A 21738-nucleotide genomic window follows, 5' to 3' on the forward strand; every position below is an offset into this window, starting at 1 on the left:
CCCTCAGGAGCCATGGCTGTGTGATTCCCTGTGATCGGCCATTACAACCCACAGCCTGGCACTGACATGAGCTCTGCCCTCAGATGTCTACAGCCTGGCACTGACAGAAACTTGGGGTGCCCCCTCACATCTGCCAGGAAAAATTGGCGGGAAGGTCAGGACTCCCTCACAGCTTCTCTCTCACTCAATCTGAGTTTATATGGCAAATTGAAATGATTATGTCGACTGTGGAGGATGGCTGGAAAGTAAGGCTTAGAAGGTTCCTTTCATGAAGTCCGACTAAAATTAAAGATGCCAATGGTCCTGAAGCTTGGAAAACATCAGCACAGGAATCATGCTGACCCCCTGCTACGTGGTTATCTGGAGGAGTCTCCTGCCATTGGATCTTTATCTTCACTTTGTTGATCCCTATGGGAATGCTCGCTTGACTCTTCTGTGAAGGGTCCTGGTTACCAGGTGAGAGGCCATCCGGTTTTTGGTGAAGGGTCCTTCTATCAGCCACACATCATTGCTGTGAATATCACGTTTGCCTGGTGGATTCATGTTTAATATCTGGACATTCTCTGTGCTCTGCATTATTTATAGGAGACATTACCCTAGTGTTATTTTCTTCATCCCTGGATTATTGTATTTTATAAATATTTTTTTGGTTTGTGTTTTTAGCGCTGCACCTATTTTATTTATTTGCTTAGAGGGATTTGATCGTTTGACCCTGGTGTTCAGCTGCTTTCAGGTCTTGGCATACATGCGCTGATACAATTTCTACATATAATAATCCAGAAGTAATGGAAGCTTTTTCTTTCTTTTCTTAAACAAATATATTATTACCTAACTAGTTCCTAGAATTATGTTTTTGTTTATTCTAATCTGAAGCAATACAACCTCAATTTTATGAGTTAACATATCTAAACAATTACATATGAATAAAATATGTAATTGTTTACTCTAAAAGGGTTAAAATCCCAAAATAATTCAAACTATCTTCATCAATACCAAAGTTATTAACAGTACCTTTCTAACTGAATTATTTAGCCTAGGGCAAGACTAACCATATACAACCACCCTGGAATAAATAATTTCAACAAAAACTATATTCTGCACTCCAATTAATGAAACATCATTTTGATGTCTTTTGACATAGCACTTCTCTCCTGTAAGCGGAAGATCCGTGTACCCCCATTAGCCCTCCTCATTCTCCCAACCATATTATGTGGGAGTGTGACGAAGGCACTTATTCCCCTGAGAGAGATATTTATTCTCTTTCACGGGTAAATTGTGATTACTTGCAAAAAATAATTTATACAATGTATCATCTAATCTCATATGTTTTTTGTTTACTCTCTACTCCAGAATTCACTGGTTTCTTTTCTATCTATTCATCTCTTCAGTCCACACAGGTTGATCTGCGCAGTCAGCTCTGCATAACAAAAAGTAAGTCAAAACTATTTGATCTATTGCCATTGCACCACTGAATATACTTTCCCTGAATGTTCAGGGAATAAATGTCCCTCAAAAAAGGACCAAAGCCTTCCGTACTTTCCATAACAAGAAGGCTCACATAGTATGCCTCCAAGAAACACACTTCACCAAAGATTCTACTCCAAAATATATTTCTCCCTTTATCAACAAATTTACACGGCTTCTGCCTGTACCAAGCAAAGGGGAACTCTAATTGCATTTCACCGATCCACACCATTCACCTTATCATCAGAAATTAAAGACCCAGAAGGTAGATACCTGATACTCATGGGTTATATAATGGATACAGCAATCACGGTGATTTCCTACTATGCTCCTAACAAACAACCTACACCATTCCTCTCACATATATTACAAGTGATTAATACACACAAAATAGGAACAGTGATAATGTGTGGGGATTCGAACCAGGTCCTCCTCCCATTTCTAGATAAATCACCTTTTACACCATCCAAAATAACCTCTAGATTACCTTTTTCTCAACTTCTTTCCAAATACAATCTGGTAGATTCATGGAGAGAAAGTAACCCAATGAAAAAGAAATTCACTTATTTCTCGCACCCTCATCAAACCTTCACCAGAATAGATCATATTTTTCTAACAATAGGAATGATACCAGAAATTATTGCATCAGATATAATTCCGATTCCGTTGTCTGACCATAATGCAGTATACACTACTATAGCCTCAGCCATACCAAAAGCGCATGACCCAACGTGGTACTTACCGGACATAATGCTCAAACACCCACTACATCAGATGGCCATTGAACAAGCTTTAAAGGAATACATATCAATTAATAATACAACAGACATCTCCCCAATAACACTGTGGGAAGCTCATAAGCCTGTCTTGCGTGGTACAATACAAAGACAAATGGCACTATTTAAACGGGAACGCAAAAATCTAGCAAAAAAACTAGAACTCAATTTTAATGCAGCCTACATATCATTTCAAGATAATCCATCTCAGAGTACAAAATCTCATCTGGAAAAATCTAGATTGGAATACGATCTATTTCTCACTGAGTCAGTTGATAAATCCCTCAAACGCTCCAAACACAATTTCTACATGAATACAAACAAACCAGGTACATATTTGGCTCGGGCATTAAATTCAACTAACAAATCTTTCAAACCAATACGTTTGAAATTATCAAAAAATGTTTACACTTGTAATCCAGTTAAAATAGTCCATAAATTTCACTCACATCTCGCAACTTTATACAAGACAAACAATGAATTTAATCCTACAGAGGCTGAATCCTTCTTCTCAAAAATAACCTTACCTGAGTTATCTCAGAATCAAAAAAGCAGTTTGGATGAGCCTATAACTATAGATGAAGTTGCTAACGCCATAAAAGACCTAAAACTTAACAAAAGACCAGGCCCAGACGGCTACTCGGCTTTATACTATAAAACATTCTCAGAAATACTCTCTCCCATTCTCACTGAAACTTTTAACAAACTTCTAGATGGACATTCTTTTCGGCAAGAAACACTAATGGCAATTGTTTGTATGATCCCAAAACCCCTTTCTGATGATACTTCCTGTGTGAATTATCGGCCTATCTCTCTGTTAAACCTCGATATTAAATTATTAGCAAAAATAATAGCAAAACGCCTCAATAGCATTATAGGAAAATTAATACATAGAGATCAAGTAGGCTTCATGCCAAATAGACAGGCAGGCGATAATATACGCAGGGCAGTGTTATTGGCACATATTGCTAAAAAACGGAAAATCCCTTTATGTTTTCTATCTCTCGATATTAAGAGGGCATTTGACACAGTATCCTGGCAATATATGCAATATTCATTACAAAAATGGGGTTTTGGACCCCACTTTTTAACATGGATCAAAGCATTATATAATAAACCCAAAGCCTATATAAAATATGCTGGATACAAATCTGAAGCCTTTAATATCGAAAGAGGTACCCGACAGGGTTGCCCATTATCTCCCTTATTATTTGCCCTTATACTCGAACCCATGGCCCAATACATCAGAACAAACCAAACTATAACTGGCATTGAAGTAGGAGGTATTACACACAAATTATGTATATTTGCAGACGATATATTACTTTTTCTATCATCACCACAGGTCTCTGGTCCTAACTTGATACCAGCTCTTGATGGATTTGCAGCCCTATCCGGCCTTATGATTAATCCTAAGAAATGCCTAGTGCTTAATATTTCACTCACAAACATGGAATTGATCCCGGCTAGGGCTGCACTCCCATTCACATGGGCAGAAAAATCAATCCCATATCTTGGAATTCATTTAACAGCATCTCATTCTGACTTATTCTCAACCAATTATCCTCCTGTATTAAGACAGATCACAAATCTAATAAAACAATGGTCTCAACTTCCTTTATCCTGGATAGGGAAGATTAATGCAATCAAAATGACTATTCTACCCAAATTGCTTTATCTATTCAGAGTCCTCCCTATTCCAATTCCTTCCTATTTTTTGAGAATAGTACAAAAAAGAGCAACTTCGTTTATATGGGGCTCTTCTAAACCACGTATACCTATACACACACTACATCTTCCCAAAAATAAAGGAGGCCTGGGATACCCTAATTTTACTAACTACTACAGAGCAGCACATTTGGCCAGTCTGTCCAAATACCATGCAAAACAGGAAATCCCATTATGGGTATTTATAGAGGCTTCAGAAAATGACCCTCTATTAATATCAAATTTTTTATGGCTTGATCCTAAAGACCGCTTTAAAATTCATAATCCCATAACTAAACACTTCTTATCTCTCTGGGATAAACTAAAAACCAAATATCAGTTACAATCTCCACACAATCCTCTCCTTTCTTTTATCAGAAATCCGGCCTTTTATCCGGCATGGATCTACCCAAATTCTTTTAAAGCTTGGACAACATCAGGCATTCAGACACTAAATGACTTCATAGCATCTAAATCATTCCTTTCATTCCCATCGCTTAGAGAAAAATATGATCTACCAAACTCTGAGATATTTAGATATCTCCAAATCAAAAATTTCTATACACCATTCCTAAAGGGGGATACACCATTATCCCAATTATCCATTTTTGAATCAATCTGTACAAAAGATCCATTTGCTAAAGGTACAATTTCATCACTTTATAATCAATTATATGGAGTAGCAAATCTTAATAGACCCATGGAAATCTCCTACATTGGTACTAGCAGAAACAATTCACAGAATGAATAATACAATGTCCCATGCTAAGATGGTAGCCATCGATCAAAATCAAATTCCAAAATTTGAAAAACTTTGGCATCCTTGGATAAAACAACAGTTCCTGTCAAACTTCAATGACTCTGTCCTGTTGCCATGGTAACAGATTAAATGACTTACAGAGACACCCATTCTAAGGCTTCAAAGAGAACTAAAAAGAATAATAAACTGACGAGCGGGACAACCTTGTGGACCATACTTCTACCTTTCAACCCTTTTTCTTCTTTCTCTTTCCTTTTCTCCACCTTACGATTTAAGCTCATTATCAGAATTTATTTGACCTATATACACTCTACTTGTAAACAATATGTATAGTAGGTATAAATCATTTAAATACCTACAAAAGTAACTAAGGAAATGATATATATCTTTAATTTAGGTTTACGTGACCCCAATGTTTAATATTTGAAATTTCATGATATTTACCTATATAAACCCTACTGTAAAACAATGAGCTTACTTTATAGATCCTTGTAAACTTACTTTATGTATCTTTATAACATTGTATACTCAATAAACTTCTTTTGACAAGGAAAAAAAACAAAAAAAAAAAAAAAAAAAAAAAGGAGTGAGGAGTTACCTTTGGTCATTGAGGCTGACTGAAAGCGCATTCCCTGGATTGAAGGACAGGTGGAGACTATCGATGCCGGCAGGCTGATGCAACAGGCTGCCATGATCTCTATAACTTGAGGTCCAACTGATCTGGTAAGCGGCATTAATATCACAAGTTTTTGGCTGCAGGAACATCCTATTCCTATCTCTCCTGAATATTGAGAATTTCCATGCTCACATTATCTATATGGACTTTTGTTCATATGAACTTTTGTTCATAATATATCATACTCACATCATTACTTACAATGGACTTTGTTTGCATCAGAGCACTATTGTTATAGATTCTTTTGTAACATTTTTGATATATTTTTGTGAAACATTTTTGTGGTGTACATCACTGTTCACATGGGCGTTTTTGGGTAGCGGTTTTATTTATCACCATTTTTCACTGTAATATATCACTGTTTTGTATAGTTATATTAATATATGCCATTTAGCTCACTGTATATGAATTAATTTGTGGTTGCACGCTTGTCTTTTTTTAGAGTATATGTTTTTGAGCTTTTTTGTATTTAGGCTTACACAAGCAGCTGCACTTGATATTTTACATAGTTAGCACAGAGATTATTTTTCTTTTAGCTATAAGGTAATAAAGAGAAACATTTTTTTTTTTTTTTTACTTGCACATAATTGGATAATTGAATTTAACAAAATGTCACCTCATCTATTAAGTCAATTCAAAATTCCATTGCAAATGGAAAATTCCTTTATAAAGTGAACAGCCTATTTGTTTTGAGTAAATCAATCACCATAAGTGCCCTGTCTCGCTATTCAGGATCCCCCAATATTTCAATCATCTCAAAATAAAACACACATTTAGCTTAGCAATTCTACTTTTGGCCTCTTTCTTTCATCATCCATCCATCATGTCATCATTATAATTTACCTTTTTCTAACCATGCTTCCAAGTACAAACAAGCAGAATGTTAAGGAATAGAAAAGGAGAATTAAGCTAGCCATACATGGCTCAAATCTCTGCTGATACCTGGTAAATCGGCCAACATTCAAGCTGTGGGCGGCCCTGTCAGCGCAACCCAGCTCAACAAAAGTTCAATTTAAAAAAAATTACGAAGTTGGATGGAAATTTATTGGCCAAACAGTTATTGCATTCCATCAGATAGAGTCACTGGTCAGGTATTCAGACAGCGGTGAGTGTTGCAGCTATCTGAATGCAATAGCTGTCAGTGGGGATTCCTTCATCCACACTGTTTAGCGTAGATGGAGTAATCAGATGATTTCTCTTATACAGTATGTGGGGCTGAACAAGAAAAAACTTTATGTATGGGTTACATTAGCCACAAAAAAAAACCCTTGAAACACCATACCAATTTATTTTGCTAGTTTATCAGTTTTCATTGGTAGAAGGAGAAATTGCAAATCACGAGTGAATATTTCTTATATAGGTAGTGCTGTATGTCACATAATAACCATCAAGAAAAAAGTTCTAGCCAAAAAGGATTAAACGCACTTGTGGATACCATATAAGAATGTCAAGGGTTTTTTCTGCAAACCATATCAATAGAAGTCTTTTAAACTAAAATGTTTTTTTCTACTTTTAATGCATTCATTACATGTATGTATGGGTATCTTCACAGTGCTGTCCTTGCTGATTTTTTTGTTGGACAAGAACCATGGAAAACAACAAATGATAGGTCAACATTCTTCGCCTGGCTTGAGACTCGTCCAGCTGATAAAGCATTCAAGTAAGACTCTCTATCTATATATCTATCTATCAGGAAATTCTAGTTCCCTGAGCATTGTGTAGATACCTTAGGTTCAGTGCTTTCCAAGTCACTGACCTGAATCAAAGTTTGCAGCGAGTGAAGTCAGATTGACGTTACATCTTCACACTTCTTTCGGGTTCATGAGTGATCAAGGATTGAAGTCAAAAGATCAGCAACAGAATTGCAACTACCCTTTTTCAGAAGTAGGTTAACATTAGCAGCTTATATATTTCCCTTTTTTTCCCATCTAGTAATTTCAGATGAGTAATTTAATGGATCAGGGCTTGGTTGAAGCCTTGCGGTCAGCTTCTGCCTTCTTATATGGCAAAGAAACTCCAACAGTAAAATCTTTCTGCAGTAATTACTGGGAATTTTTCCTCCAGTCCACATTTTGCATGCTTTAGTTCCCCCTGCTTCAGTCTACATACATATAAATATATATTTAGGACATCCAAAACAGAGACCGATACCCAGAATGAAATAAAACATTGTGTGATTTAACTTTCCAATGGTTTCGGTTGGGTTGACCACTTAACTAAAAATTATTGAAATGATGCAAGAATGTGCATGCTGCAGTTCTAAATTTAAAATAACAAACAAAGTTTGGCTGTTTCTAGAATGGCTGATTCTGAATTTTGTTCTATGTAAGTGTCAGGGCAGGTTCACACCTGAATAATACAGGAATGCAGACCGTGTTCCTGTGCGATCCAGTGTGGTCTGATTTTCAGCCCATTCATCTGAGATCACACTGGATGACACAAAAAGTAGTGCATGCACTGCTTTTCAAAAATATACTGCACCGAATCGCATCGCCACTCTCCTTCTTCAGGTGCTGTACTGCAATGCCATCTTCCCTTTGTACATTCTCAGGAGGCCAGTTGTTTCTTTCCAGTTCTTGCAGCTGGCCCCCTGATGACATGCTGCAGTGCACGCTCATCATTTGTAGATCTAATTTATTTGCTCTAGGAGAAAAGATTAAATAGCATATCTGAGCCCCCAAAAACATATTCAGTACATCTCTGCAATAGGTATTTAGGCATTATAGGTTCAGAATTGCTTGTTGATGAATTTGTGCCATAGTAACAGTGTGTACTGAACTGCTGTAGGGGGATGATAGAGAGAGCTGACAAACTGCATAGGGAGAGATTACATTTGAACAGTTATTACAGTAAATTATCATTTATTTCTGTAAATTGCAGTGGTTGGGTACATTATTTCTTGTGCAAAAACAACCTCACATTATCACTCATTCACAGCACTCCATCCCCTTAATAAAGACAAAAATTAGGTATAGACCTGACCAATAACTCAGAATGGCAGGCAGGCCTTAAAGCAAGGTCACCTGTACTGCATGTGGATGTAGTATGGAACAATCAACTCCTCAAGCAGATCCTACCTGACAGATCTTTGGTTGGGCCACTCATAGCAGAGGCAAGGCATGCTTGCATTTCCTTGGCCCGAGTGTCAGACCAATCCATCCAAAGCACGCAGAGCATCATCTTCCTCCTACCTGACACAGAGCAGCCAATATTCAGCCAGCACCATACCCCTGCAAGCTGGTAAAATGGTGTCAACAAAATTATCATTATTACAATAATACAATATAAAGGGAGTACAATTACAATACACTTCAATACAGAAGGAATAGAATGGTCCTGCTCATGGAGCTTACAATTTAAAGGGTGGGGAAGGTGCTACAAAAGGTCATAGCTGCAGGGGATTATCTGATGCAGGTGGCCCATGTACTGTTTTTAGGTGGAGGTGGGGTAGGCTTCCCTGAATAATTAGTTAAGGATCCCCTTAAGACAAACAAGGTAGTTGCTAATAAGACATACTGGGGTAGGGGGTTCCAGAGGATGGGAGAGGTTCATGAGAAGTCCTAAATTCGAGCATGGGAGGAGGTGACAAGGTAGCTAGAGAGCAAGATGTCTTGAAAAGGAGCAGCGTTGACGATGTGGGGGCGATATCTCTAGAGGAAGTTGGTAATGTAGCTGGGGGCAGTGTCATGGATGGATTTGTGTGTTGTGGTTAGTATTTTGAATTTTAAATGTTGGTCTATTCTCCAAAGTTTCTAAACATAGGGTAAGTTTACTGTCCCTCAGACTTTAGGGGTGCTGGACAGAGCCCATTAAGAATAGGAAAATTCCAAATGTCAGTGGGAAAAAACAAGACCCCATCTTTGGTGTCACTGGGAGAAATTGTGCCCTATTGTTGGTGTCAGTGGGAGGAATAGTGCTCCATTATTGGTGTCAGTGGGAGGAATAGCGCCTCATCATTGGTGTCAGTGGATGAAATGGTGCCCCAAGGGTCAGATAAAAGCAAGCAAAAGGCTACATCTGGCCCCGGGGTGCAGTTTGGAGACCACTGGTCTAGTGGAAGCCAGTGGAGGGATTGGCAAAGAGAGGCAGCAGCAGCCACGGATCGGTTAGTAAGGTGTAAAAGTCTAGCAGCAGCATTTCTGATAGACTGAAAGGGGGATAGCCTGTGTAGAGGTAGGCCAGCAAGAATGGAGTTGCAGTAGTCAAAGCAGGAAATAAACCGGGAGTGAATAAGTTGTTTTGTGGTTGTCAGAAACCATGAATCAGACTGAGACAGAAGTACAGTTAAATCACACTTGTTTAATAATAAAAGTAAATATAACAAATGTAGTCAAAACATAGCCAAAATTCGGTAACCGGAATGGATAGTCAGACAAGCCAGAAAGTCAGGAAGCCAGAGATCAGCGTAGTGGAACAGCAAGCAGGATCTAGAGCCAGAAAGAATGTCAGCCAAGCAAGTCTTTAACAGGAACGCAGGAGATAGTCTCTGTGATGTTGACCAAGGCGAAGGCAGAGATCATCTGGGCTGGACGGCTTAAGTAGGCAGGACTGACGAGCAGGATATCATCAACAGGTGAGTCACTGTGGAGAGATAGGAGCTGGCAATTAGCCGACAGCTGAACGGCCAGCTCAGAGGAAGGAAGGGCTGAGCCCAGCCCTGACAGTAGTGTCATTAGTAAAAAAGGGGCGAATTCTAGAAAAGTTATGGAGGTTAAGGTGGCAAGATTTAGCACTTTATGTCTTGCAACAGGAGGAGCTGCAAACAGAGGAAGATTAGAGCAAAGTGCAAATCTATCTGTCCCAAGAGGAAGACTGGCAGTGGCGGCGTCTTTGCATTTGAGTCTGCTCTCGCTAACGCAAAACCGTTCTGCAGTGTCTATGTTTGCTTATTATCAGGCGATCATGCAGCCAATTGAACAGTGTTTTCTGTCTCTTTAACAGGCTTCAAAGAGCACAGATCCAACATGTTTTGGTTATAGTTATTGTGTTTTTTGTAGTTTTGTTATAAATGGCTGCCATGGATGATAAATCTCAAATAATGTCTGGTACAATTTCTGGACAGTAGGTGAGGAGGTGCCTTAGGCTGTGATTGGGTTAGAATGGTTGCATATAGCACCATTTCAATGCGTTTTGCCTTTTGTACATCATCACTTGGATGAGTGAATTTTTGCCAAGGATTTAGCTTATCAGTTTAAATATTTGCATTGGGTGACTAGTGCGGTAAATCAAATTAAAGCTTAACTCCAGGAAAACTTTTTTTTTGTGAACGACCAAAATGTAAATAAGAACTTTTAATGAAGACTATCCTATGCCCATATTACTGCTGGGTATTTATTCTGGATACTACTCACAGCTCTTTCCAGAGCTTCGGCTCTTACACAGTGAAGGATATTGAACCCTCCCCTCAGTCATTGACAATTCAATTGTTGCTTTATGCATTCACATACCTCTTTAGACCCAGTCTGCCCAGACAGTATGCTCACATGCTAACTTGTCACTATCCACAAGCAGCTTAAGCAGCTCAAAAAGACACAAGTCAAATTTAACACAATTTTACTTCGGCTAATTGCAGTACAGAGAATGATAAAGAAGTCTAAGAAGACAATAAATTTCCTGAACCCTAACTCTGCGAATAACTGACTGAGGGTACATGGAAGAAGTGGGGAGGGTCTAGTTATGACTAAACTAACTAGCACTAAGGGATGGGTACACGGAGGAAAAAACTAAATCCTATTAAAAAACTAATTTCAATGGCCTAAAATCACCACTAGATGGCAGCATACAACAGAAAAATAATAACTTCATGTAGTTCAATACAAGACATAAAAATGCATAAATGTGGGCAGAACACACAACAAACCTTGTAGTCTTCTCACAGAATGTAAACCTTCTTTGACTGGACAAGGGGGAGGAGAGGCAGTTAAATGATAGGATCCTGGTATGAAAGCTGGAACTCTTTGTTGCATCACTGGAGAAAGAGCACTGTGTATGGCCTCTTGGGGGGGGCTGTTAGGCATGCTTTTGCCAAACAAAAAGCATGGACACTCAGACACTGCTATTGGGGACATTTCCTATTGCATAAACAATGTAAAAAAATAAAAATACAGAAGGGGGTGGAACTTGATATATACTCAATATGGAAATATAGTGCCCCTGTCCTGGGCTGCCTAAATTTAGTATTATTGCTGGGCTGCAGTCATCTGAGCTGCAATCTATTTTTTAAGACTTCTCAGGTCCTCACTAAACCTGGTGGTTAATTACTCCTCCCTGCTGTTGGAAAAATGTTCCAATAGTATGGGAGGGTCAAACACTGGAGTTTTGAATGTGTCAGGACCTGGATCACCTGCTAGTGGTACTGTGCTTCCCAGAGCGGAAGGTTGTAGTTTTGGTGTCCACCAGCAGGTGATCCATTTCCTGACAGAATGTTTATCTGCCTAAGCCAATCCCTGGGAGGCTGACCTAGAAGATGTAGCTGGGGAGAAGTTAAATATTTTGGAGGAGCTGATCAGTCTCTCTTATTCCTGGGGCTTCTCCTGGGAGGTGGCAACTGCTAGGCCTCAGAGGTGCATTGTGCTGAGGACTTTAGAAAACTTGCCGCTGAAAGCTTGGCTGGAGAGGTACGACCTTTCGCCTGTAACTGCTAGAATAGAAGTAATCCTTGAGGGTGAGACACCAGTAGGTGGTTTAGAAGGACTGTGGCTCATCTCATAGGGGTACAGAATTACCAGGCTGTCCCCTCTCTATCAGCATTATCTTGAGGCTGCTGCTAAATGGCCTACCACTAATACTAATGGGATAAAATATTCAGAAAGCTCTCCTAGTTTCATGTGTCTTGGGTCATGCACCATCAACCTTCCTGCCTGCATTTTTGGCTGAAAACTGCAATAAATCGTAAAAAGTCCTCTAGACTGGATCCTGAGCTTGTCATGGTGCTTCAAAGATTGGAAATAAGGCAAGCAGCCTCTGAACAGGTAAAGGGGACCCAGATAATTATCAGCACTCCTTCAGGGGTCATCACTACAAAAATTGAAAAAATCCTTTGTTACAGAGGATGCCTTAAAGCTGTACATGGTGTTATGAATAACTGCCTTGAACAAATTTCTGTTCAGATTTTAGGAAAGTGTATTCTTTTTTAATGTTCTAAACATTTTGGACTTTGCCCAACAGATAACAAGAACATAATACTATACAAATCTTTTAAATAACATCTGCATTGACAAAAATATGCTGGCTATAGCTGAACATGTTATGCCGCGCACACACGAGCAGACTTTTCGACCGGACTGGTCCGACGGACCGAACCTGGCGGACAATCCGACCATGTGTGGGCTCCATTGGACCCGCAGCGGACTTTTTCGGTCGAAAATCTGACGGACTTTAGATTTGGAACATGTTTCAAATTTGTCCGACGGACTCGAATCCACTCGAAAAATCCACTCGTCTGTATGCTAGTCCGACGGACGAAAACCGACCCTAGGGCAGCTATTGGCTACTGGCTATCAACTTCCTTATTTCAGTCCGGTCGTACGTCATCACGTACGAATCCGTCAGACTTGTGTAATCGTGTGTAGGCAAGTCCGTTCGTTAGAAAGTCCGTCGGAAGTCCCTCAAAAGTCCGTCGGAAAGACTGTCGGACCTTTGTTGCTGAAAAGTCCGCCCGTGTGTACAGGGCATTAGATGTCTAGCTGTCATGTTGGCTTCAAAAAATTCTGAGTTGATGAATAAGAATAAGTATCGAGATCAGAGGTTCTGTCCTGAATTCAGTGTTCTAGATCAGTGGTAACAAACATTTACAGAAAGAGATCAGCAATGGAAACATTCATTCTTTTCTCTTCACAGGTTTCCCTTAATAGAGAAACTAACACATTATATGACATATGTATGATTTATTTAAATGGTTATATATTTACAGGCAGGTCGATGCTGTGCTAAGGTATCTAAAGGAGAAGTGCCATGCCACGAAAATCGGCATTATTGGTTTTTGCTGGGGAGGAATTGTTACCCATTATGTTACTCTCAATTATCCTGAATTGAAAGCTGGAGTGGCATTCTATGGTAAGATTTTTCATTAGTTCTGAAAAAAATATTTATATGAACTGAAGAAACAAAAAAGTGTCCCATGATGTACATCCATCCTAAATCACTTTGCCCGACGGACCCGAAAAATAGAAAAAAAAAAAACTCAGCTTCGATGGGAGGCCTCCCGACGACTGCTGTCTTTTGGCTTTGGCAGCTGTTATATAGGTAAGGGCGGGTCCACCCGCTGACTTAACCAAGTGACCCTGCCCTCCTCTGACATCACATGATGGCATATAACATCAGAAGGGGGGGGTCACTCGGTTACGTCACGGGGTGGCCCCGCCCTTGCCTATATAACAGCTGTCACAGCCAAGAGACAGCAGTCGCCGGGAGGCCTCCCATAGAGGGGGAGCTTTTCTTTTTCTTCTATTTTTCAGGTCCGTTGGGCGGCGTGAATGAAGATGGATGGACAACGCGGGACACTTTCTTTTCTTTTTTAATAAAGAAATTCTCAAAAACTGTCTATTGCGGTTTTTATTTTTTGACACTTTTTTGAATGGGTAGGGGTACAATGTACCCGATACCCATTCACATAGGGAGGGCAGGATCTGAGTGCCGATAAGCCCCCACCTGCAGGCTCCGAAAACCAATGGCCAGGGTTGTCAGGAAGAGGTCCTTGTCCCCATCAACATGGGGACAAGGTGCTTTGGGGGGGACCAAGCAGCAAGCGGCCTGGTATGCTTCAGGAAGGGGGGCGCTCACTTGCCCCCCCTTTCCTGGTCTGCCAGGCTGCTTGCTCAGATAAGGGTCTGGTATGGATTTTGGGGGGACCCCACGCCAATTTTTTAAAAACTTTTGGCATGGAGTTCCCCTTAAAACCCCCCCCAAATCATCCATACCAGATCAAAGGGCCTGGTATGGATGATTTGGGGGGGGAGCCCATGTCGTTTTTTTTCTTAATGCTGTCATAGGGTTCCCCTTAACCACTTCAATGCACTATTTTATACTCTGCACTGAGTGTGTGTGTGTGTATATAATATATATATATATATATATATATATATATATATATATATATATATATATATATATATATATATATATACACTGTAAGTATTCAGACCCTTTGCTCAGTATTTAGTAGAAGCACCCTCTTGTTCTAATACAGCCATGAGTATTTTTGGGAAAGATGCAACAAGTTTTTCACACCTGGATTTGGGGATCCTCTGCCATTCCTCCTTGCAGATCATCTCCATTTCTGTCAGGTTGGATGGTAAACGTTGGTGGACAGCCATTTTTAGGTCTCTCCAGAGATGCTCAATTGGGTTTAAGTCAGGGCTCTGGCTGGGCCATTCAAGAACAGTTACGGAATTGTTGTGAAGCCACGCCTTCGTTATTTTTGCTGTGTGCTTAGGGTCATTGTCTTGTTGGAAGGTAAACCTTCGGCCCAGTCTGAGGTTCTGAGCACTCTGGAGAAGGTTTTCATCCAGGATATCCTTGTACTTGGCCGCATTCATCTTTCCCTTGATTGCAACCAGTCGTCCTGTCCCCACCATGCTTCACCGTTGGGACTGTATTGGACAGGTGATGAGCAATGCCTGGTTTTCTACACACATACCGCTTAGAATTAAGGCTAAAAAGTTCTATCTTGGTCTCATCAGACCAAAGAATCTTATTTCTCACCATCTTGGAGTCCTTCGGGTGTTTTTTTTAGCAAACTCCATGCGGTCTTTCATGTGTCTTGCACTAAGGAGAGGCTTCCGTCGGGCCACTCTGCCATAAAGCCCCGACTGGTGGAGGGCTGCAGTGATGGTTGACTTTCTACAACTTTCTCCCATCTCCCGACTGCATCTCTGGAGCTCAGCCACAGTGATCTTTGGGTTCTTCTTTACCTCTCTCACCAAGGCTCTTCTGCCCCGATAGCTCAGTTTGGCCGGACGGCCAGCTCTAGGAAGGGTTCTAGTCGTCCCAAACGTCTTCCATTTAAGGATTATGGAGGCCAATGTGCTCTTAGGAACCTTAAGTGCAGCAGAATTTTTTTTTATAACCTTTGCCAGATCTGTGCCTTGCCACAATTCTGTCTCTGAGCTCTTCAGGCAGTTCCTTTGACCTCATGATTCTCATTTGCTCTGACATGCACTGGGATCTGTAAGGTCTTATATAGACAGGTGTGTGGCTTTCCTAATCAAGTCCAATCAGTATAATCAAACACAGCTGGACTCAAATGAAGGTTTAGAACCGTCTCAAGGATGATCAGAAGATATGGACAGCACCTGAGTTAAATATATGAGTGTCACAGCAAAGGGTCTAGATACTTAGGACCATGTGATATTTCAGTTTTTCTTTTTTAATAAATCTGCAAAAATGTCAACAATTCTGTGTTTTTTTGTCAATATGGGGTGCTGTGTGTACATTAATGAGGGAAAAAAATGAACTCAAATGATTTTAGCAAATGGCTGCAATATAACAAAGAGTGAAAAATTTAAGGAGGTCTGAATACTTTCCGTCCCCACTGTATATATATATTTATATTAAACTGCCTGCACGCCACTAACTAAACTGCCGAATCTAGCTCAAGTTCTCTGTCTCCTCCATGTTATCACACTACATACGGCCGCCGTGTAAGCAGCCTTATAGATATATATATATATATATGTGGGGCACCCTGCCTTTGGCCAATCATGGCTCTCACAGCAGATCGCGTTGTGATTGGCCAAAGCATGCAGGTCAGGTGCATGCTTTGGCCAATCAGCAGCCGTCAATGCACTACGATCTCGCAGTGCATTATGGGGCGCTCGAAATTGCTGCAAAGCCCCATGTGTTTGGTTCGTTTGCGAACAAGTGAACACCCAATGCTCGAGTCGAACTTACATTCGATTCGAACATCGGGACCATCCCTAATATTTACCTTGCTTGGTACATGTCCTCAGCTTGATGGAGCAGTGGTTCCTGGTTAACTGCCATGGCTTACAGGAGGCTCTGCATCAGGCCCAAAAAGTTTTTGGCAGCTATAGGCAGTCATACCTTGCTAGTGTTCACCTGGAAGAAATTCAGTGCGAACGCAAACTGCCCACCAATCGCCTAATCTGTGACACACCCTTGGGCTAAAACTTGAGGCTGTACAAGCAGCAGAGGGTCATCAATGATTACTTGTGCGATTATGACTATTACTCTCTAATCCTTAAGAGATCTACAATTTTAAGGAGATTTTCTTACACTACAGAGATCAGTCCTGGCTGCAGGCAGCTCTCATAAACAGCACCTCAACCACATGATTTCTGACAATATCGAATCCAGGGCCTCTGCAGACACTCTCAGAAGTGAGGAATCTATGGAATATTGTTAACCAGACTGGACCACTGGACAGAGCTTGCATACTGTGCTGTCTGAGAGAGGCATCAGAGTGGCAGGATGTTTTGTTACTAAGAGGGGAATTTATTTGTCCCCTGATATTGTGGGCCAGCTCAATAGTCCTGGATTAGAAATACATATGGCAACATTATTCTGTTTCATCTGGCCCCAAAAAAAAATGTTGCCTACCTCAATTATGAGCTACTGTCAACCCTCCTGGCCTGCCACCATATCCAGCTCCTGTCAGCTCTCCTGGCGTATACCTGTGTTCTGGTATGGTAAAGGTGCTGCACATAATATTTCCATAGCTGCAAAAGTTTGTCGCCTATCCCAGTGCTCTAACATAAAAGGTACCACACAATGTTTCTGTTACTAAGTTACATGTATACACATTTGCATCCTATTCCAGTGCTTTGGCACTGTAAAAATGCCACACAGAGTTTCCACAGCTGGACCTTAGCTGACACTTTCTAATGTGTCTACATGTTTGTGGCCTATACCACTGTTCTGCTTTGTATCTACACATTTGCAGCTTATTCCAGTATTCTAGACCTCGAAAATATTTGTGATTATTGTCCTTCAGATAATACACTGTTTATTTCAAGATGAAACCTGCCATATCTCTCCCTCTTATTTTGCAGCTTAACAAAGCTGTCAAGTCACTGCAATATTTGTGGCTATGGTCTCTATGAGAATTGTCTCTAACATTTATTTTAGGATAAAACCTGCCTTATTTATTCCATTTACATTGCAGCCTTACCAAGCTGCTTACATACTGTCCAGCCACTGTACACAATTTGTGGCTATTGTCTCTGAAATAATACACTCTGTTTATTGCAAGATAAAAGCTGCCTTGTCTTTCCCTCTTATGCCGTGACCTTAACAAGCTGCTTACTTACTGTCCTGTGACCAAATAGTTGTGGTTCTTGTTTCTCAGATAATACACTCTAAAGTCTATTGCAAGATAAAACCTGCATTGACTCTCCCTCTTTCACTGCAGCCTCTCCAAGTTCCTTACATACTGTTCCAGCCACTGTACAATATTTGTGGCTATTCTCTCTCAGGTGAAAACTTGCCTTGTTACTTTCTATTTGATGCCCACTAAAAAGCTTGCTTGCTGCACTGATGCTAGGCAATTTCTATCAAATGCATACCTGAAGTCAAAATTCTTAAAATTTTTGGAAAAATTTGGGATACATGGATGGTAATTTTGAAGCCCCTCCAATTGGTTATACAGCAATCTCAATGAAGAAAGTATTTCTGTTGCAAACTCTAGATGGCCACACAGTAGGACATAGTTGACCTATGGAAAACTATTGTTGAGTCTTATTGACACAGCTGCAATACAGGTTAGGAATAACTTTTGATAAAAGTTTTTGTAAATAATAGGAACATCTGAAAACCTGACATGGTTTACAGAAGATATACACAAAAGAACAACACAACTGGCCTTTTACAAACACTTGCTTAATTTACTATAGCAAGTGAAAGAGATGTCCCCATGAGAAACTGAACATTGCCACTGCCATTGCTGAAAAAATAACAGATGTGTAATTATATGAAAATCACGCATGACTATGCTGCCATGCATGGTAACAAATGTAATGAACATTAACTGTCTCCCATGTTTTCCCAAGACTATGCATTGTGTACAATCTAAGCCTTTTTCTTTTTTTTTTCAGGCCTAGTCCGCGAAGAAGTAGATAAGTATGATTTGAAATGTCCAACTTTATTCATTTTTGGAGAATGTGATCCACTTATACCACTTCAGCAGGCAAGTGTTGTCGGTGTTAAATATAAACTATGTTTTGACAGAACACTATTTACTGCTGTTGGATTTGTTGCAATAAAATATAGAAATTGTTAGAATGAGAGAAGCCCAGTCAAGAATGAGTCATAAGACAATGTAAATCTTACATTTTTTAGCAACTCAGGGTCCATTTGATGTTGGCTTAGATTTGGTTATTTGTTAACTAAAGGCCTTGGTAGGCAAAATCAACAGAGAACTGCTAATACTGGCTAGTTTGGTACAAAGGTCCCAATGTTGAGGCTCAGCAGAGTATGGATGGGTACATGAAAGTTAAAGTGTGGACCAGCTGTTAAGGGATCAGTGGGAACCAACAGTGATAATGTCACTAGCAGATGGCAGACACCCCTCAGCAAGGTGCTAGCCCTGAAAGTCTTTATCAGAGCCTCTAAGACCTATTTCACATGGGGCAGAACCCATTCCGATCAGCAGGGGATCTGCTCACAGATCTTAAGCTGATTAGAGCAGAGCGGGCAGATGACACATCCATGTCCACACGGACAGAGCCCGCTCTGTTCTGTGGGCAGCCGGGAGTAAACTGACTCCTCTGTCTATTTACACCTGACTACCCTCCGATCTGATCTGCCTAAACGTTAGAGAGATCCCTGTCTTTTTTTTTTGCAAACTGGATCGGACCTGGAGGTAAGCACTTGTAAACAGAGACAAGTCTGTTTACACTCACCTGCCCATAGGGATGCATAGACCATCCGATCAGGTCCGCCTGAAAAACTGACAGGCGGACCTGATCGGATGGCCCGTGTGAAAGGGGCCTTATGATGATAAAGACTTAAGGCAGCCAAACAACTCCCATAGCATGGCTTTATGAGATTCCCTAGCTGATGAAAGATGAGTACATATGGGATATGGTGCAAACTGAGAATGAAAACAAAAAAACAGACAAATAAATATTTAAGGTAAAAAGGTGCAAGGAGATAAGATATACCAACAAAAGGCAACTGCCAGTTGTAACAACTGACAAAAAACACTAAGGCACTGGCAATAAATAACAATTAATAACAAATGCCAGACTGGGTACTGGAAATTAGTAATAGGAAGGCAACAGCATAAGAAAACTGGAATAAAACAAAGTACACACTAGACGTTGGTGGCTGCATAAAGATGATAAGTGGGAAGCTCTATGGTTTCCTAAATCACTGGGGCAGAAATCTGATTGGACGCTGGCTGCCCATGTGACTCTGGTGGTCATCTTAGGTGTGGCAGAGTCTATTTAAGACCCTGGCCCCTGGGTTTGGTGCACTTTTTGCAAATGGGTGGTGTAGGGAAAGTTTCTCAATCTGTTAGGGGTAGAACTATCAGTAGGGAAAGGTTCCTGACGAGGAGGGAAGGTGAAGGGTTGCATCCCTTCTGTGTACCTTCCTGATTGGGCACAAGACAGCCAGGCCGCATTCTGTCCCCTCTCAACAGATGCTGTTGGTTCGGCAGGAACCTGTGTGCCCAGCTGGGTAGCTGTTCTACCAGATTGTTGTGAACTGTTGCTGCATTACTTCAATACAAGTTTTCTACTGTACCTGACTATGTAAATTATTGCCAATGCTGCAGCCCACCTACAGACTAGCAACTACTGCAAAGAACATTTTTCACACAAACACCATAGTACATGATTAGCACACAAACTGCAATTTGATATGAAACATTTACTGATATGTCAGTTCTCTTTTCCTTTCAGTTCAGCATTGATAGTATGGATGAACAAACCAAATATTGATATACTAAAATTTCACGCAACTTTGACAATTTCTTAGAGTATATTGTACAGCCACATTACAGTGAAAACATTTTCGTAATATAATCAGTTCTGCATGCATCCTTGTTCAATGCAGTTTTGTATTATTATTATTATTATTATTATTATTATTATGCAGGATTTATTTAGCACCAACAGTTTAAGCAGTGCCTGACAAAATTAAAATTAAGTTACAGTACAATTTAATACAAAATTTCCAAAGATTTATGTAAATTTACAATCTAAGAGGGAGGGTATTATAAGCACAATACTGACCTTTCTGGAAATCTCTAGGTTCCATAAAAGCAGAATGCAATATCAACACGAATGCCCATCTTTGAAAAGATCTTCTTTAGGTTTTTATATAGATATATACTATTAAATATATCGTTAGGGTATTAAATATACAGCTAAAGGTGTCTGGGAGCAAGGTTAAATTCACAATTATTATCCTAAATAATGTGGTTAAATACAGCAATCCAAAGCATTTTTATCTTAAATTGCGTATGTGTTTTTCTAGGTGGAATCATTGGATCAAAAGCTAAAAGAGAATTCAAAAGTTGACTATAAAGTAAAGGTATATCCAAAACAGAATCATGGATTTGCACACAGGAAGAAAGAAGAGATTAGTCCTGAAGATAAACCTTACATTTTAGAAGCAAGGAAAGACATGCTGGACTGGCTGAAAAAATATTTTGCCTAATTATCATTACTGTTTTAAGACACTTGATATGCTTATATAGAATCAGTCAAAGTAGAATTACGATGATGTTCAAGTGTATTTTTCAAGAGTATTTTTTCTCACAAATAAACAATATTAAAAATACGATAGATGTTCTTTCAAAGCATTTATGTTCAATTCTATGGTTTTAATGGATCTGGCTCATTTAAGCTCTCTAGATAAAACATTGGTCTCATGTCTTGATGCAGCAGTGGCCAAAGCTGAAGCAAAGAATAATACACTTCTAATAATTATACAAGAAGGAAATGCATCTAGTCAATAAGTCATAAATCTAAATAAAAGGGTGTTTTAACATATAAACCAGAAGGCAGTAATTTAAAACCAAAAAGTATCAGTGTGCTACTCCTGACTAGCAAAGATGTGTTTAACACAACAGCTAGCCATAATTTCAAATTCTTTTGGCTGGGAAAACGGTAAAATTTATTTTTTGTACTTACTGTAAGATCACTTTCTTGAAGTCCTTACTGTAAAATCGCAATTTGCAACTGATAACGAACCGGACTGTGGAGCGTGGAATGCATGAGATGGAATGACTAGTACGAGTCGACATGAATTGGTGTGTCGCAGATGCGACTGGGTTCAAATCGGAGTGATGGGTATATGAGACGAATGGAATGATTGTCACAACAGAAACACAAATCGGTGTGCCGCAGTTGCGACTGACAACGAACCGGACTGTCGAGCATGGAACT

General features: G+C 39.9%; 1 protein-coding gene across 3 annotated transcripts in view; it reads left to right on the forward strand.

Annotated features, from left to right (window-relative positions):
• Positions 1-21130, forward strand: part of CMBL (carboxymethylenebutenolidase homolog) — a 65849-nt gene extending 44719 nt beyond the window's left edge. For all 3 annotated transcript variants that reach the window (XM_073630381.1, XM_073630382.1, XM_073630380.1), the window contains exons 3-6: positions 6936-7043; positions 13296-13438; positions 18436-18527; positions 20825-21130. In XM_073630381.1, the coding sequence (XP_073486482.1) occupies positions 6936-7043; positions 13296-13438; positions 18436-18527; positions 20825-21007 (526 nt within the window). In that variant the 3' untranslated portion in view covers positions 21008-21130. The remainder of the gene's footprint in view (positions 1-6935; positions 7044-13295; positions 13439-18435; positions 18528-20824) is intronic.
• Positions 21131-21738: the final 608 nt, after the last annotated feature.

Source organism: Aquarana catesbeiana, linkage group LG05 (assembly GCF_042186555.1).
Source record: "Aquarana catesbeiana isolate 2022-GZ linkage group LG05, ASM4218655v1, whole genome shotgun sequence".
Lineage (NCBI taxonomy): Eukaryota > Metazoa > Chordata > Amphibia > Anura > Ranidae > Aquarana > Aquarana catesbeiana.